Source organism: Glandiceps talaboti, chromosome 2 (genome assembly GCF_964340395.1).
Source record: "Glandiceps talaboti chromosome 2, keGlaTala1.1, whole genome shotgun sequence".
Classification (NCBI taxonomy): domain Eukaryota; kingdom Metazoa; phylum Hemichordata; class Enteropneusta; family Spengelidae; genus Glandiceps; species Glandiceps talaboti.
Window position 1 is genome coordinate 3,679,344 of NC_135550.1, and position 18,757 is coordinate 3,698,100.

Below are 18,757 nucleotides of genomic sequence, written 5' to 3' on the forward strand. Positions count from 1 at the left end.
GAACCGTATTAGCGACAAGCGCACACAGAGGACAATAGCTAATTTATCATGCATATTCATCTTAAGGAGAGGCTTGTAAAAATAACCACCAATGCAGTTAACTAAAAAGTGTGAATGACAACGTCTACACACTCATCAAACACAATTACCATAAACTGATAAGACATAGTAATGACATAAATGTGTTTGTCAACACCTGCATGCAGAGATTGAATATATTAAAGTATATATATGCATACATGGCCCAACCCACAGCTTAACATAATCTCAATGGAATGTCTGGTCTGAAAATGACATTTGCTGGTAGTTTCTAACCTGCCACAAGTCAAAGCATCGTTGATATCAAGTTTACAGTGATGTAGTTTACAACAATTACTATTTGTTAGAACACAAGTGATTGGTTGAATATTTCTAATTATCCTAAATAGATGTCATTATTATATATATAAAGTGCATCGAGTAAAGGACCAGCTGTTTCCCATAAGAACAAACAGCTTTTGCTACCTGTTGGTCCCTATTAAAGACCAACAAGTCATTTTCCCTTAATTTCACACACTGATACTGATTCCGTGTATATATATTTTACATCATGACTGTATTCCGAGTACTTTAGCAAGGTAATTGTTAACTCAAGAGTTTAAAATGTACTGACCAATTCTGGAATAAACACTTTTTATGTTATGACAAATAATGGAAAGACAAAACACCCTGTTATGTTTATTTCTACATGGCAGTGTCATTAGTATCTTTGGTACTGAAACTATAATCAGTATACTTTGACTTTGAGGCTATATATAGACCACAAGTGGTATACATTCACTTTGAGGCTATATATAGACCACAAGTGATATACATTCACTTTGAGGCTATATATAGACCACAAGTGGTATACATTCACTTTGAGGCTATATATAGACCACAAGTGGTATACATTCACTTTGAGGCTATATATAGACCACAAGTGGTATACATTCACTTTGAGGCTATATATAGACCACAAGTGGTATACATTCACTTTCAGGCTATATATAGACCACAAGTGGTATACATTCACTTTGAGGCTATATATAGACCAAAAGTGGTATACTTTGACTTTGAGGCTATATATAGACCAAAAGTGGTATACTTTGACTTTGAGGCTAAAAATAGACCACAAGTGGTATACATTCACTTTGAGGCTATATATAGACCAAAAGTGGTATACATTCACTTTGAGGCTAAAAATAGACCACAAGTGGTATACATTCACTTTGAGGCTATATAAAGACCAAAAGTGGTATACATTCACTTTGAGGCTATATATAGACCACAAGTGGTATACATTCACTTTGAGGCTATATGTAGACCAAAAGTGGTATACTTTGACTTTGAGGCTATATATAGACCACAAGTGGTATACATTCACTTTGAGGCTATATATAGACCACAAGTGGTATACATTCACTTTGAGGCTATATGTAGACCAAAAGTGGTATACTTTGACTTTGAGGCTATATATAGACCACAAGTGGTATACATTCACTTTGAGGCTATATATAGACCACAAGTGGTATACATTCACTTTGAGGCTATATATAGACCACAAGTGGTATACATTCACTTTGAGGCTATATATAGACCAAAAGTGGTATACTTTGACTTTGAGGCTATATATAGACCAAAAGTGGTATACTTTGACTTTGAGGCTATATATAGACCAAAAGTGAAATAATTCAAACTATACCCAGGGTAACGTTTAATGTAGTATGGTATGTTGTAATCTTGTATTGACAATAACAACTGGAATATCTATCTATATGTAATGTACTGACAATATTAAATATGAACATACTGTATCTGCTCATACATAATCAAGTATATTAATATTGCCTAGTTTAGATTAGTATTAAAATCTAGGTGTGACAAACAATTGTCTGCTAGAGCTATACAAAACAGTTGATCCACAACAAAAGAATTTATGCAATTCTAATGGTTCCACTGATAAGATAACAGCAACCTGGTACTGAGTCATGTGCCTTTAAGAAAACATAATTCAGATTTTCCTGGACATTCAGCTTTACCAATGTCAACTGTGTTTTTAGGCAAAACTTTTATACACCTGTCACCAATCTTGCATTCTGATTGGTCGAGAGCCCTGCAGATATGTAGGTGTATTTTTCACCAACAGCCATATTTTTGCTTGTTGTATCACGTGATCACTGCACATCCCCTTGTAAACAAACCTAGCAGACAACTAGAAACCCAGCATAAAAAGCATTTCAAATGCCAAATTTGTTGTCAACTGAACAAAACATCACCATTGTATACATTGTAACAAGTCTTTGAACTGTACTTTTCATGTCACAGGGAAATCGTCAAAAAATCCACACAGAACGGTGAAAGTCCAGTGATGGCAAACGCACGGTCGTCACGCAATCGTAAGCATGAATTTCTAAAGTTATGAAGGATATCAAAATTACCGTCACAGAGCGTGCAATTTTTGCTTAACTAGAACAACAAAGCATATCACGAATATTTTTGTACATTTAATGGAATACAGTACGCAAACCAAAGACACACTCCTTTTTCAGCTCGCCTCCGGCTCTCCGTTATTACTGGAAAAATTACTTCTCGCAGCAAGATATGGCAAATAACATATACTTACTGGACAGCCAAATTCTGGTCAAACAACTGTCTGTTACTATTTAGTACAACAAGTCCCTATTTGAGAATGAAAGCCCTACAGATACAGAACTTTTGGAAACCCTTTGAGTTGAGTTTTGTTTAGAGCATACAGTTTTCATTTGTGTTTTTGTACTGGTATAATAACATATAAGATTTGATTAATGATTGATTTGATTGACTTTGAACTTTATGTGACAGAAATCAGAAGATATCAGCCATTTGATGGAATATTGAATACATATAGTAATGTTGTCTCCAAATTTATTTACACACTATAGTTATCTAGTGAATTCATCCTGTATCATACTAAGTTCCCATCCACCTTTACCGTCTAATCTTAACAGTGTACTGTGGAACTTTCTGACACTATGCCTATGTCCAATGCTGACAAGTGTCATATCAAGATCTTTACACTCTTTGTACAGCAACTCTTCAGTTTCTTGTGATAAAGCACTGGTAGCTTCATCCAGTACTGAAACATCAAATATAGATGGCAAAATGTTAGTACATTGTGTCAAATCAAATATACACATTGTGTCAAATCAAATATAGATGGCAAAATGTTAGTATAGTCATTGTGTCAAATTCAACTGCTGTTTTCATTCTCACATTTGACCAGATCAATACACATAATCAACTCTGGAAAGATGTTCCGTTGATGGACAGAATTGGCTTTATTGTTGAAGTTTTGAGTAAATAATCTGAATTAATGTGACTGTCTTCAGTGCAGGAAAGTCTATTTTTGTCTCTTTTGTTGGACTTCATATCAGTGCCCTTCTGAGTTCAGTGTACATTGTTAGTTAACCCTGAATATGGGGATCAAGGTCAAAGTCTAAAAAGAAAGGTGACGTTTGGGGTATAGATATTTCAATGGAGTCTGGTTATTCAAGCCCTCTCTGGCCCATTGGGCACTAAAAAACTATGAAGTACAGCATTACAAGGGCACTTTCTATGGCCACTATTTGTTTTGTATTCAAAGTATAGGTTGGTGCAACTTGACACATTGTTTATTCTGTTGTAATTATGATGATAAACCAGCAATACAGTTTACACATCCTTCACATGAAATATCTCGACTCACTATACACATACTAAATTACAAACTTGTAATTACTTCAGGACTACACGTTTATTATCTCCCTTCTGTAGAAATACTAGTACCTCAAATCTCTCCTGTAAAAGTTGTCTCAATACAAGCAGTATGAGTTGGTAATTTATATGGTAATTGTACATTCATATGGACACACAACTATGTATGTACTTGAAATTTGTTAAAAACAACCCTTTTTATTTTCTGAAACAAATTCCTGGATGATCAGGATCTCTTTGTTAATCTTCCTGTTTCAATTCCAAACAATAAGAATGTTTATAAATAACAAAAGTGTATTAAGTTTTAAAAACATCCTTGCTTGGTTATCACTTACTTGCTAATGTTGGCTTATGATAGAAAAGTCTTGCAAAAGAAATCCTTTGCATCTCTCCAGGTGAAAGTTCATCTAGCCAATTCATATCAACCCCTCCATCCAAGCCACCCACCCTTTCACAAAGTGGTGACAACCCAACAACTCCAAGGTAATGTTGCAGTCTGGCCTCCATGGTTGGTTCTCTGCCCCCCTTTCTAATTCTATTGACTCTGTCTGGGTAATAGATCTATAAAAACAAGATATTTAAATTCAGAGACATTCTGTCTAGATTTACATGTTAAAGTCAGATTTCATGTTCAATCTCAGGGTTGAATACACCATATTCCAGTTATCAGAAAGACAAAATATTGCAAGTTTTGGCCTCTAGGAGTGCTCTTTGGAAGCAGCTTTTGGATCAAAAGAATGGGTCATGATAGTTTAGCACTACTGTCTCCTTTGAAAAAGTCATAATTTCCCAGTGGCAACAGTTGGTGGTATTCTCTGCAAACTACCGTCACTACTCATTTTTGCTCATGTGGGGCACCCCCTTGTGACATTTTTTTGAAAATTGCAAGATGGGTACCTTTTATATGTTATTAAACAATGGTCCTGAGCATTACAGATGAAAGTCCTATCCTTTAACATGGGAGTTACGTCTGTAATACTCAGGACCATCGAATTATGCTATGTTGGCATCTTAATAGAGAGGAAATGAAAGATAAAGCACTGGAATTTACATGAATAATGGAAATATGACTCATGATATAAACTCATGGTTATAGCAAACAATATTACATTGGTATAAAAACTGATATTTCAGTTTGCATACTTGCTCTCGGAGAGTGCCATCAGTCAGGTAAGGCTTCTGTGGTAGATACAAGACACTTTTAGGTCCTAGAGTAAGAAATCTTTCAACATCACCAGATACTGGTGTCCATAGTCCATGTAGAACCCGAAGTAATGACGTCTTCCCACTTCCTGTATTGCCATTTATCAGTATGTCTTCACCTTGTGCTATCTCTATACTTAAATCTGGAAGAGTCAACAACAGAATTGTCTTTGTGAAATGTGTATGGTGCACTTCATTGAAATCAAGAATCTGGCAATCTGTGAAGACTTTGGTTTGCAAAAGAAAAACTACCTTGATTTTGGCACTAGAGATTCTTATCCGGCAAACGACTGTCATATACAGCAGAGTAATTGTCAGGTACCAAATTGATGGCTGTTTATTCAAATAGAAGCAACACAGATGTGTATTTCTGCGATTGTAATAATAATAATAATATTGGTTTTTATATAGCACTTTCCCACTTTATGCTCAAAGCGCTTTACAATTATTACCCTAGGCATGTACAGTGCACAGCAGCCTCTTTATACTTCCTCAACTCCTCAATCCATTACAGCCTTTATAAGTGCATAGGATTAAAGCATTCACATTGCAACCTCTATCCTACCAGGTCACCAATTATACAGCTGGGTTGACTGAGGCACAGTCATGGTTCAAATCTTGCCCCAGGACTTAAACCACTCAGAAACAAACGGCAGTGATGGGGCTTAAACCTACAACCTGCCGATTCCAATTTCCAAGCTACTCTAACCGTTCACCCATCATGACTTCATGGAAATTTGAAAAGCAAAGAAACATTTTATATCAGAAATATTTCCTGTCCTTAAGAATTCAATTCAAAGTGTATAATCTCAGATGTGGCAGATATACAGAAAACGTTAGTTACAATGTCTAAATTCATTTGATTGAATGTCTTCTCTTTTCAAAGGTGTCAATTATCAAAGGAAAATGCAATAACATCCATTGTTCAAACATTTCTCAAAACAAAGTACTATTGATTGCAGCAGTATTTTGGAGACATCACTTGAACTTTGGTATCAATAGGGTATATAGCCAAATGAAGAGGTCACAGTTTGAAATTTGAATTCAACTAACCTCTGACTAGAAGTTTCACACTAACCTCTGACTAGAAGTTTCACACTAACCTCTGACTAGAAGTTTCACACTAACCTCTGACTAGAAGTTTCACACTAACCTCTGACTAGAAGTTTCACACTAACCTCTGACTAGCAGTTTCACACTAACCTCTGACTAGCAGTTTCACACTAACCTCTGACTAGCAGTTTCACACTAACCTCTGACTAGCATAATTTCACACTAACCTCTGACTAGAAGTTTCACACTAACCTCTGACTAGAAGTTTCACACTAACCTCTGACTAGCAGTTTCACACTAACCTCTGACTAGCAGTTTCACACTAACCTCTGACTAGCAGTTTCACACTAACCTCTGACTAGCAAGCATAGTTTCACACTAACCTCTGACTAGCAGTTTCACACTAACCTCTGACTAGCAAGCATAGTTTCACATTAACCTCTGACTATAGCAGTTTCACACTAACCTCTGACTAGCAGTTTCACACTAACCTCTGACTAGCAGTTTCACACTAACCTCTGACTAGAAGTTTCACACTAACCTCTGACTAGCAGTTTCACACTAACCTCTGACTAGCAGTTTCACACTAACCTCTGACTAGCAGTTTCACACTAACCTCTGACTAGCAGTTTCACACTAACCTCTGACTAGAAGTTTCACACTAACCTCTGACTAGCAGTTCCACACTAACCTCTGACTAGAAGTTTCACACTAACCTCTGACTAGCAGTTTCACACTAACCTCTGACTAGCATAGTTTCACACTAACCTCTGACTAGCAGTTTCACACTAACCTCTGACTAGCATAGTTTCACACTAACCTCTGACTAGCAGTTTCACACTAACCTCTGACTAGCATAGTTTCACACTAACCTCTGACTAGCAGTTTCACACTAACCTGACTAGCATAGTTTCACACTAACCTCTGACTAGCAGTTTCACACTAACCTCTGACTAGCAGTTTCACACTAACCTCTGACTAGCAGTTTCACACTAACCTCTGACTAGAAGTTTCACACTAACCTCTGACTAGAAGTTTCACACTAACCTCTGACTAGCAGTTTCACACTAACCTCTGACTAGCAGTTCCACACTAACCTCTGACTAGCAGTTTCACACTAACCTCTGACTAGAAGTTTCACACTAACCTCTGACTAGAAGTTTCACACTAACCTCTGACTAGAAGTTTCACACTAACCTCTGACTAGAAGTTTCACACTAACCTCTGACTAGCAGTTTCACACTAACCTCTGACTAGCAGTTCCACACTAACCTCTGACTAGCATAATTTCACACTAACCTCTGACTAGAAGTTTCACACTAACCTCTGACTAGAAGTTTCACACTAACCTCTGACTAGCAGTTTCACACTAACCTCTGACTAGCAGTTCCACACTAACCTCTGACTAGCAGTTCCACACTAACCTCTGACTAGAAGTTTCACACTAACCTCTGACTAGCAGTTTCACACTAACCTCTGACTAGCAGTTTCACACTAACCTCTGACTAGCAGTTTCACACTAACCTCTGACTAGCAGTTTCACACTAACCTCTGACTAGCAGTTTCACACTAACCTCTGACTAGCAGTTTCACACTAACCTCTGACTAGCAGTTTCACACTAACCTCTGACTAGCAGTTTCACACTAACCTCTGACTAGCAGTTCCACACTAACCTCTGACTAGCATAGTTTCACACTAACCTCTGACTAGCAGTTTCACACTAACCTCTGACTGGCAGTTTCACACTAACCTCTGACTAGCAGTTCCACACTAACCTCTGACTAGCATAATTTCACACTAACCTCTGACTAGCAGTTTCACACTAACCTCTGACTAGCAGTTTCACACTAACCTCTGACTAGCAGTTTCACACTAACCTCTGACTTGCAGTTTCACACTAACCTCTGACTAGCAGTTTCACACTAACCTCTGACTAGCATAGTTTCACACTAACCTCTGACTATAGCAGTTTCACACTAACCTCTGACTATAGCAGTTTCACACTAACCTCTGACTAGCATAGTTTCACACTAACCTCTGACTAGCATAGTTTCACCGTTTGGTGGACAATACGATACAGCATTCAACTTGAAAAGTTTACTGTCTTTCAGTCTCTCTTTAAGTTCTCTGTACCCTTCCTCCTCTTCTCTTTCTGTATCTATGTCTTCATTGATGACAGCTGCTGCTACAAGTGGGCTATTATCTTTAAATGGAGCGTCATCATTACCAGCACTACTCTCATCTTTTGTGTCCTTTTCCAAAATTTCCAACTGTTCTTTTAGCTCTCCAATTCTGAAATAATCAAAAACATTTTTAGAAACAGAAACCTTTCTTGTGTAAAACTCATAGATTGCTTTCAAATTTTCTTGTAGCTGCCCAATTCTGACATGTTTGTAAAAACAATTTTGAGGTAGAAGCCTTTATTCTGTAAAAGTGATAGTCAAAATGATTTTGGTTTGGTGTTTCACTCATGGGACATTACGTTTTTGACACAAAAGATAGACCAATTTCAACTCTAGACTAACAATAACAGAAACACAATGCACACTGTGACAGCAGGATCCTTTACCCAACTTTACTTTCCAACTGATAACCAACATATCAACTTGACTACTTCTACATCCCCACTGACATTGCGTACAGCACATAAGTAATGGTTTCTTTTGCATTTGAAGTTGTCAGAGTGTGTTTTAAGAATGTCATGTTACATGGGAAAACACCAAGGCAAAGTCATTTGTACTGTAATTTGATTTCAAATTTTATTTTAGCTCTCTAATTCTGTAATTGTTGAAAAAAATCTCTGAGAGATGGTATTTTATTGCATAAAACTAAAACTAAACAATTTGATTGAAACTGATTAAGGCTGAATGACATGATGTATCTTACAGTCTACTTCCTGACTTTAGAAAAAGATCTAATATTTATATATTTGTGGTATCTTACCTGTGAGCAAATCCGGCAATATCAGATACTTTACTGGATAGATTGATTAAACTGGTAAAACAATAAATCAAATACATAGATACAAAGGATACCTGTGGAAATAGAACAAAATTTAAATATTCATGTATTCTTGTATCATAAATAGAACACTCAATGTCTGGATGTAATGATATTTTTGTTCTTCTATAACCACTGCATGTTCATTTAATAGTAATCAAATATATTTAGGAATATGACTAGAAATGGTTTTCAAATGAAAACCAGAATATGACTTTTACTCCACACACTAACTTGAAAATTAATTGTTACCTACAATTTTTTTAGTTCTGAATATGTGGGTCAAACTGTTGACAAAGACTGAAGAAAATGTCATGCAGTCAAATACGTTTCAGGTAACAATTTTCAGATTTGTGATTGGAACAAAATGTACTACGACATTGTTTCTTAGTGTTACCTGTCTTTTTTCACAGGAAATATATAATAGTCCTTTATGTAACTTTCATAATGAACATTTCAGTAAAGTCTAAACTTTTGATACTTACAGCACTAATGAGTGAACTAAGTTCTGTAGGAGACAGGTGATCATATATTCCCATAAAGATTGGTATTGAAATTATCAAGTAACTCAATATACTACCAACGTAGTTAAACATATTCACAGAAACTGAAAGAGTGGATTCAAATATTACAATTATTACATATGTACCAGTGATATACTTGCACCAGTGCAAACACATGGTAGTGGTATAAAACATGTACCAGTGATTACTTGCACCAGTGTGCACACACATGGTGGTTGTATTACATAATTATGTACCAGTGATTACTTGCACCAGTGTGCACACACATGGTGGTTGTATTACATATATGTACCAGTGATAAACTTGCACCAGTGTGCACACACATGGTGGTTGTATTACATAATTATGTACCAGTGATTACTTGCACCAGTGTGCACACACATGGTGCTTGTATTACATATGTACCAGTGATATACTTGCACCAGTGTGCACACACATGTTGGTTGTATTACATATGTACCAGTGAAATACTTGCACCAGTGTGCACACACATGGTGGTTGTATTATATGTACCAGTGATAAACTTGCACCAGTGCAAACACATGGTAGTGGTATAAAACATGTACCAGTGATTACTTGCACCAGTGTGCACACACATGGTGGTTGTATTACATATGTGATTACTCACTTAGTAGTGGTATTACACATGTACCAGTGATTACTTGCATCGGTGCAAACACATGTAAGTGATATAAAAAATGTACCTGTGATTACTTGAATATATATGCAAATGAGGGCATGATCGTTTGTTGTACACAAAAGCATGTGATCGCACAATATCATTTTTACGATTGTGTTTCTGATGAACATGTGTAGTAATAACAGAACCCAATGCTGCGAGAGTTCTATTGTGGGTACTCAGGGATTGTAGTGTTGACAGGTAGTGTGAGACACTAGTGTTGACAAGGTAGTGTGAGACATGGTAGTGTTGACAAGTTAGTGTGAGACTGTAGTGTTCACAAGGTAGTGTGAGACTGTAGTGTTGACATAGTAGTGTGAGACATGGTAGTGTTGACAAGGTAGTGTTAGACATTGTAGTGTGAGACATTGTAGTGTTGACAAGGTAGTGTGAGACATGGTAGTGTTGACAAGGTAGTGTGACACACTAGTGTTTTCTGCTACATTTTCACTTGCTATGTTCATGAAGTACAGCCACAGAGAACACTGGGAGCACTCATGCCAATACTTTGAGTACGTCACACTTGCACTCACACTAACACATTATGGGGTTCTAACTTGAACATGACAAAATGATAACAATCCTACATATTTTGATAGCTGTTCTGTTATTACCATAACATTGGCCAACATCTATTCAATGGTAATTTAACCCAAGTCTGTCTTTTAATCCTCTAAAATGTCTCACACTACCTTGTCAACACTAGTGTCTCAAACTACCTTGTCAACACTACAGTGTCACACACTACCTTGTCAACACTATGTCTCACACTACCTTGTCAACACTAGTGTCTCACACTACCTTGTCAACACTACAGTGTCACACACTACCTTGTCAACACTACAGTGTCTCACACTACCTTGTCAACACTAGTGTCTCACACTACCTTGTCAACACTAGTGTCTCACACTACCTTGTCAACACTAGTGTCTCACACTACCTTGTCAACACTAGTGTCTAACCCTTGTGTCTCACACTACCATGTCTCACACTATAATATCAACACTACAATGTCAACACTATGTCTCACACTACAATGTAAACACTTAAACTCTTGTTTTGTTGTTATCTGCACATCTAAACTTAATTCTACAATGAATTTGTAAAAATCCTTTTTTATGAATCCACATATAAATTTTGAAATAGGTAATATTTCATTAAAAAAATATAAAAAGTGAAATGTCAGTGAATGAATGACATTTAATGAAGTTGTGAATCAGGAAGAGAGCTGTTGTTGTTTACAAAATTTTAGTCAAACTTGACTATTTAAATATGTAAACATCTTTGCTTGATGGGTAAGATCCCATTAAATCTTCACATGATTATCAGCTGATCTCACTTTCAAATTGATTCTTTTACTGTAGGTACATCAAACATAATCTGTTAAAAACCTAACATTTATCTTTTGACATGAACATTTTGAAGTGAAATTAATTTGTTTATGTATTTTAAGGATATTGACTAATACTCACAATTTAGCCATAAATCCCAGTTAACCAGAGACTGCTGCACATTAAGTAATTTGTGAAATTTTCTGTTTGTCTTTTCAGCTTCTACCTGTTCTGCTCTGTAGAATGCTATGGCTTCTGAGTTGACTCGTATGTGCATGTGTTTAAACCTGTGGATTAAACAATTCATAACTTTCATGTAGTGCTTCCCTTTGCTGAAAACACTATGTACCACTCACTTGTAAATACACTTTACACCTCACAATAACTTGTCATGGACGTGATACAATCCAAACTTTCACAATCAGTGTTACTACTATTGAGCACATTATCTGTTAAATAATAATTACATCCTATCAGGTACTAGTCATTAACCACTACAAGTGTATTTCAAATTTTGCCATGTGTGCAGTAAATGGCTCATGACAATCACAGAGAGACTAGTTTTGCCATGTGTGCAGTAAATAAATCATAACAATCACAGAGAGACTAGTTTTGCCATGTGTGCAGTAAATAAATCATAACAATCACAGAGAGACTAGTTTTGCCATGTGTGCAGTAAATAAATCATAACAATCACAGAGAGACTAGTTTTGCCATGTGTGCAGTAAATAGGTCATAACAATCACAGAGAGACTAGTTTGCCTAGACTGTCGACAGTCATTGTGCCTTTTTGCTACGTTTTATCTAAAACTAAAGTCATTGACTCGCTCCGATTCGGAGAAATACTACAACTGCAAACTGATCAGCTAGTGCCGGAGGCACGAGTGACTGTCATCGCTTGCTGTATTTCCCTTTCTATTACTTACTCATGATGTGATGTCATGGAATTGGACTGTACTCTATCGTATGATTTGCATACAGTTCACTCAACATTCAACGCATATACACGTACACTGCAGTGCAAATTTGACCCCGTAAATGTATTTTGATTGTCATAATCAAGTAATTTACCTTTCCTATCTTTCTTTGTGAAAGCTTGAAAACATGCAGGTTTTTTGACATGTGTAAATGACGTTGTTGGACGACCTCGATGCCCAACACGGCAATTTCATTGACAATGTTATGTTCATACGCTCACTAGTCTATGTGCCGTGCACATATACAGTCTACTAGCTAGCTGTGAGTCGAAGGAACTCAATTGGCTCCAACTCATGGACTGTTATCATGTATATAATTTTTCTTCTCTGAAAGTCTTTCACGTGTGAATATCCAAGTTTCTCCAATGCGTCTTGATATGTTAACTCGCTTCGTGACTCTGGCGACGCCATGTTGATTTTGATTGACAAGCTTTGAGAACTATGACCCCAATGTCAAACATTCTACAATAAAAATGTTCTTACTGTTATCGTGTGAGGGCGCGGTAAGGAACAACAGTCGTTCGTGCCTTCAGCACTCACAGTTCGGGCCTTCGGCAATCGCAGTTCCTATCAGTACGCATTAGTATTCAGTGTTACGGAGTGAGGTGGCGACTTTGTTTTAGATGAAATGTAGCAAAAAAGGCATGAACGACTGTCGACAGTCTAGTTTTGCCATGTGTGCAGTAAATAAATCATAACAATCACAGAGAGACTAGTTTTGCCATGTGTGCAGTAAATAAATCATAACAATCACAGAGAGACTAGTTTTGCCATGTGTGCAGTAAATAAATCATAACAATCACAGAGAGACTGGTTTTGCCATGTGTGCAGTAAATAAATCATAACAATCACAGAGAGACTAGTTTTGCCATGTGTGCAGTAAATAAATCATAACAATCACAGAGAGACTAGTTTTGCCATGTGTGCAGTAAATAAATCATAACAATCACAGAGAGACTAGTTTTGCCATGTGTGCAGTAAATAAATCATAACAATCACAGAGAGACTAGTTTTGCCATGTGTGCAGTAAATAAATCATAACAATCACAGAGAGACTAGTTTTGCCATGTGTGCAGTAAATAAATCATAACAATCACAGAGAGACTAGTTTTGCTGTACACTGAGAAATGTCCTTTACAAAATGTCAACGACTATTATTTACAACAAACACAAACTATGTCCTGTTTTTACTTACCTAAAAATACCCTCATTTTTCTCCTGCTTAAATGTTAGATTGACAACTGGGGACATGATAAATTTATTAATAATTGTTCCAAGAATAAAGTATGCATAAATAAAGACTGGTCCATACCATCCAGTGCTGTAGGTTTAATGTAAGAATGACAAACAGTAAGTATCTAGTGTATCAATCAATCAATGAAATAAATTGAACATTTTATAAAACAAACTCCACAGCCTTGTTCTATTCTGTGGTGTTGAATGGTTAGACCACACACATCACTATATGCTTCATTAGACAAATGAGTCTTCAATTTCACTTTGAAATAAAGCCAGATTAGATGCCTGACAAATGTCAAAGTGGAGTAACATGTGAGATAGCCCAGAGACTTGTCTTGGTGTTGCTATCTTAAGAAGATGTCTGACGCATTTATATGGAAGCACACCAATGTGTTTTGAGTTTGAAATTATCTCCAACAGCTCTGCTAAAATCTAAGTGGATCATATGTTGACTTTAGACACTTGTAATTGCTCTAAGTCATATGTGGCAATGATTACATTATAGGTTTTAATGTAAGATCCACTTAGATTTAGCACAAGTCGGCTTGGTATGGAGAGCTTCTTGCAATAGTAACACCAAGACAAGCCTCCCTCTGGGCTACATGCAATAATAAATGCAAACTTCTGTAAGAATTCTGCAACTCTCAGTCTCATCAATGTATTCAACTCCCAATCGAGAATTCAATTTCTTTGATCCTATAAATCATGCACTTTGATGACTTGGATGATATGATGGATAATTGATGTCAATATTATTGTAAATTTGTGATGGAATAGAGATGACTATACAAACACAGACAGTACACAATGACTTCATACCTTTCATAACATTTATATGTATAGTATCCTATAGTAAAGGGAGAGATAAGAAGTACGGCAATACACTGACTGAACTGTCTGCACAGTCTATCCACATCTTGAGTTATCCTCTGATCTCTGTCAGAATAAAATAGAATCAATCAATCAGTCAATCAATCAATCAATCAAATTTCTATTGCACCACTGTTCTGTTCAGTAGTACAGTAGTACTGAATAGCACATCATAGGCTTTGGTGAACAAATAAGTCTTCAGGTTTGTTTTGAAAAAAATCCAAGGGGCAAAGAGTTCCATACATAGTTTGTGACTCAATGTACACATGGCTGGAGAAGATCAAACTAGATTCCAGATTCCAATGAGAAAGAGAGTGAATGTTCAGAAAGTCTCTGTAGCTAACTGAAGTCCCTCAAGGGAAAACAAAGCAGAAATGTGAGTGAAACTAAAGAGGGCGGAATACAAACATCATGTTTGTCAATACAATTTAACACATCAGTATTAATTCTACTTATATTCAGGATCCCTCACATTTGATGTCTATTGATAAACTTTATGATGATATTATTAATGCTTTGTCGTCTGCAGCGTCTGATAGTATTTCTGTAAAGAGGTCTAACAACTCTAAGAACCCTAAAAAGCAAATTCCAGGATGGAATGATCATGTTAAAGAGTTTCATTCCATTGCTCGTGATGCATTTATTTTATGGAGGGATAATGGTAGTCCCCGCCAAGGTCCCATTTTTGAAATTATGAGAAAAACACGCGCTAAGTTTAAATATGCTTTAAAGGCATGTAGAGTCAATGAGAATAAAATGAAAGCTGATGCTCTGACTAGAAACCTCTCTAATGGTAACAGCAAACAGTTTTGGAAGACTGTCAGTAGAAACAAAAAGTCTTCTCCCTTATCGTCATCTGTAGGCGGCTGTAATGGTCACCATAACATTGCAGATATGTGGCGTGATCATTTTGCCAGTCTTTTGTCTTCTGTGGCCAACAACAGTAACGAACGTTATGTTCGGAATGGTATATCTGATATCACCTTCTCTGATAGCATGATTGTCACACCAGACGATATTTGTAAATGTGTGAACAGTTTGGCCAATGGGAAAGCAGTAGGGCCAGATGGTATTGCCGCTGAACAAATTAAATATGCTAATGGTCGCCTTCATATCTTGCTTTCATGTTTGTTTACAGCTGCTCACGTTCATAGTTATTTACCGTCTCGTATGTTGGACACTATTTTGGTGCCTATTGTTAAAAACAAAACTGGTGATGTCACCGACGCAAGTAATTACCGTCCTATAGCCATTGCTACCGTCATCTCGAAACTATATGAAATTATGATACTCAGTAAATGTGATAATTCTCTTAGCACCACTGATTACCAATTTGGGTTTAAAGAAAGACACTCTACCGACATGTGTGTCTTTTTACTTAAAGAAATTATTGACTTTTATAACCGTCACAATACGCCTGTGTTTCTGTGTTTTTTAGATGCCACTAAGGCTTTTGATCGAGTGAACCACTGGACACTTTTTCGTAAATTGCTTGACAGAAATGTACCTATTTTCATCGTCAGAATTTTAGTTTATTGGTATCGGCATCAACGATTTTGTATCAGATGGGGATCCGTCTTGTCTGAGCAATTTCCTATAAGTAATGGTGTTAGACAAGGTGGCATTCTATTGCCTCGTCTTTTTACAGTGTATATCGATAGTTTAAGTAGCTCGCTTACTGGGACTAAGATTGGCTGTCACCTTGGAGGTAAATGTCTTAACCATCTCGTGTATGCTGATGATATTGTTTTGATATGTCCGTCAGTTAAATGTCTCAACAGTCTTGTAAAAACGTGTTGTAAATATGCTATGAAGCACGATATTATTTTCAATCCCAAGAAGACTAAATGCCTGTCTATCATGCCACCAAGATGTAATATTTCAAACATTCCTCAGGTGAAGCTTAACAATACAGTGCTCCCATTTGTAAACAAGCATTCGTATTTAGGTGTTATTTTTAATTCTGACGGTAATGACAATGACGATATCAGACGTCAAATGAGATCATTTTATGCCAAGGCTAACACTCTTATTCGTAATTTTTGGAATTGTTCATATTCTGTTAAATGTACTTTATTTCAAGCGTATTGTTCGTCAATGTATTGTTCGCATATTTGGAGTGTTTATACCAGTAAGTGTTTTAATGATGTACGAGTTGCGTACAATAATGCTTTTAGAATTTTACTTGGTATCAAGAGGCGTGTTAGTATTTCTAACATGTTTGTTCGTAGTTTCATTATGACTTTTGAAAGTAAGCAGCGTATTCTGAAATCTAAATTTTATTTTAGACTTAAAGCGAGTAATAATATTTTGATTGCTGCATCGTTGTCAGATTTTGTCATTTTTAATAGTAAATTTTGGAGAAGATTCTTTATTGAATGTTTTTAAATGTGTACTGTAAATTAGTCTTTTTGTGTCTGTTTTTATGTTGTTCGTGCAATTTATTTTGTTTATGAGCTTGCTCTCGAAATAAAACTATTATTATTATTATTATATCTATTACTCACAAACTGTGATATTTGATTTCTTGGTTGCCATATTGTTTGAAATGTTTCCTTAAAATTCCATTCTCTTTTCTTTCTTTCTTTCTTTCTTTCCTTTTTTTTTTTGGGGGGGGGGGGGTCGGTCCCTTGTCTCATGATTTCTTACACCATCCTATTACATCAACTTTATTGTTCCCAAATGTTTGAGATAATGTAATTTTTGAGAAGAAATAAATGACATTTCTGACATTCATTTCTGACAGGTCTGACCTTCCTGATTCATATAATAGCTAGACTCTGACTAACATTATCACTCAACAATGTGTCAATCTGAACAAATCAAACCTTGTCCTTTAGTCAGATTTCATCAGATTGACAACATGGCAGATAAATACATCACAATTTAAATATCACAGTATGACTGGTGTTATCATAATGTATGGCAGACACACTTACATATCACAGGTGACAAATTATCTCACAACATGGCTGACAATAATACAGCATGACTGCCACTATCATACAGTATGGCTGAAAAATTACAGCATGGCTGCTGTGATCATACAGTACGTATGGCTGACAATAATACAGCATGGCTGCTGTGATCATACAGTATGGCTGACAATAATACAGCATATGACTGACATACTTACACATTATCAACATTATCTTGAAGTATCACATTCAACTGATAATATGTAAATTTTCTGAAATATTTGTTGTGTAGCCAGCATGTTATGTTCTGCCTCCAGAATATATATAGGACATCACAGAGATACTGGTTGGCACTCCTGGCCTGTTGACAAGATAATGACAAGTACTATCAATATTGTATAGTGCTACATGTATGCATTGTATGATGAATGTGATGGTATAAATGGTAATCACTATACCATTGACGTACAGGCTACAAAGTGATAAATGCATCCAATTTTGTTATTTACAACTTAGGCTGGAGTGTTCTTTGTTTGACATTGCAATATTCATTCTTTAGAGATGTACACAAAATCATTCAAATATACTTACTATTATGAACTTTTACATTGAACTATAGGATCAGGCTAGGCCATTCATAAAATTTCACTTGGTGTACTTTCTAAAGAAAATGCATGACAAAAATGCAAAGTCAGGTAGTTATTTCTAAACTACCAATGAAAGGAAACTTTGCTCAGAGCAGTGTTGTTGTTCAACGTTCCAGAACTTTAAGTCAGTGAGGAGAACAGTTTGTGTTTGTTTTTCACAAGCTTTGGTCTAGGTGCCAAGAAAGACATGGGTACCTAGTAATCCATCATACTATGAAACATGGCAATTTGCCAAAATTGGAATTAGAACACTGAAAAAACACAAGATTCATGCCATTACAAACAGAACTGATCAATATACCATTATTCAACTAATGAACAATTCAAATTAGTATAATAATACTACTACTAAGTAATACATATTTTGGTTCTATGATGGAAGCCATTGTGTATACAACGTGTATGTATTGTGTGACATTAAGAATTTTGATAACTTATTAAATATGTGTCAATGTGATTGTCATATTTCATGAGTACTATACATGTACACATAAACACATGTAACTCTGTTTATCCACCCCAGGACTGGTATTTACATCTTAAACAACTTTTGTGTTACAAA

At 36.1% G+C, this 18,757-nt stretch overlaps 1 protein-coding gene across 1 annotated transcript in view; it reads right to left on the reverse strand.

Annotated features, from left to right (window-relative positions):
- Positions 1-18,757, reverse strand: part of LOC144443521 (lysosomal cobalamin transporter ABCD4-like) — a 37,905-nt gene that overhangs the window by 15,454 nt on the left and 3,694 nt on the right. The window contains exons 4-13 of the mRNA XM_078133038.1: positions 17,767-17,909; positions 14,580-14,696; positions 13,717-13,842; positions 11,686-11,831; positions 9,496-9,617; positions 8,954-9,045; positions 8,046-8,302; positions 4,897-5,099; positions 4,089-4,314; positions 2,993-3,136 (exon numbers count right to left, since the gene is read on the reverse strand). Coding sequence (XP_077989164.1) covers positions 2,993-3,136; positions 4,089-4,314; positions 4,897-5,099; positions 8,046-8,302; positions 8,954-9,045; positions 9,496-9,617; positions 11,686-11,831; positions 13,717-13,842; positions 14,580-14,696; positions 17,767-17,909 — 1,576 coding nt within the window. The remainder of the gene's footprint in view (positions 1-2,992; positions 3,137-4,088; positions 4,315-4,896; positions 5,100-8,045; positions 8,303-8,953; positions 9,046-9,495; positions 9,618-11,685; positions 11,832-13,716; positions 13,843-14,579; positions 14,697-17,766; positions 17,910-18,757) is intronic.